At 43.2% G+C, this 1313-nt stretch overlaps 1 protein-coding gene across 1 annotated transcript in view; it reads left to right on the top strand.

Moving 5' to 3' along the window:
• Positions 1–320: 320 nt before the first annotated feature.
• LOC103602206 (nuclear autoantigen Sp-100-like) overlaps positions 321–1313 on the top strand; it is a gene marked incomplete at both ends in the record, with an annotated part of 46380 nt that continues 45387 nt past the window's right edge. The window contains one exon of the mRNA XM_008586620.1: positions 321–489. Within this exon, the coding sequence (XP_008584842.1) occupies positions 321–489 (169 nt within the window). The remainder of the gene's footprint in view (positions 490–1313) is intronic.

Raw genomic sequence — 1313 nt, 5'->3', positions numbered from 1 at the left:
CTTCCTGAAACATATTGGCCAGGCTCTTAGAGGGCTACACATCGTTTAACTTTGAACCCACATTTATTCCTCAAAATTGGTCCTTTTTAATAATGTAAGTGAAGGTGAGGAGATCAGACTCACCAATGAATATTTTTAAGGAGGAAAGATTTACTTGTTTCATTTAGTAGCTATACAAATATATAAAAATTCTAAAACTTTATATGAGAAGATACCTATGTAGAGAAATTGGAATATATTAAGCATAAAATTACTTACCAGGGTTCTTCTGTAACTTGAAAGTCTGTATTTATATTTTCTCCATTCAAAATTTTTCTAAGGATTCTCAAGATTCTTGTAGAAACCTGGTCCCTGTACAAAGAGTGGTCTACAATGTTCTCAATGAACTGGAGAAGACATTTAACCTGACAATTCTGGAAGCGTTGTTCAGCGAGGTCAACATGCAGGAATACCCTGATTTAATTCAAGTTTATAAAAGCTTCGAAAATGGTAATTAGGTTTATTACTACCTTTTGAGGTCAATTTTTTTCAACAAGCATATATTGAGTTTCTACCATATGCCACACACTGTGCTGGGCAGTGGGGTTACAGTAGTTAATAAGACAGACATTTCATGAGCCTTCTCAAAGCTTACAGGTGAAGGCTGTGGTACAACCACCACCCAGAAGTCTGCTTAACTGGGCGTTTAGACTCACAAGACAAGCAGAGCTACACTGGCACCAGGATCACCTAGAACACGAGACAAGAAACACAGAATCCCATCAGGGCAGCATCAATTGCTTCTCATCATTGGGAGCCCTCACAGTGGTCTACACAGCAGTCCACCTGTCACTACTACTGCCTTGAATGCCAGACAGCTTAGCCGTGTGTGCAGGATCCACTTTGGCTTAGCACCATGTGTCCGTGGGAGTCTACATCTCTTGTAACGTCTTCATAGCCTAGCTATCAGAGACCCTACAAGGGACAAGTTGCATTGCAAGAGTTACCATATTGAAGGAAAAATAAAGTTATGGCTTCCCACCTGGTGTTTGTAGTTCATTAGAGTCCCTCCCGTCTACCACTCAAGGGACTTTTTAAAAATCTACACCTAGTGCCTGCCCAGTAACACAGTGCAAAGGCCACCTTTATTAGGTTTCCTCCAAGACCCTGGTGTCCACACAAGCTGTGGGGCAGTGGTTCAAATCCGAATAGATGAGGCTGTGGTCCAGGCGGCATCACTCCCTCCAGCTTCCCAGTCCCCACCGTCATCCCCTGCAAGAAGCCCCCCAGCCCTCACTGAAACGCCTGCACACCGGGCTTCCCTCACGTTCTCG

The sequence above is a fragment of the Galeopterus variegatus genome, unplaced genomic scaffold (assembly GCF_000696425.1).
Source record: "Galeopterus variegatus unplaced genomic scaffold, G_variegatus-3.0.2 Scaffold4049, whole genome shotgun sequence".
Taxonomy (NCBI): domain Eukaryota; kingdom Metazoa; phylum Chordata; class Mammalia; order Dermoptera; family Cynocephalidae; genus Galeopterus; species Galeopterus variegatus.
Note: the sequence above shows the minus strand (reverse complement) of the source record. Positions and strands in the feature narration are given on the sequence as shown.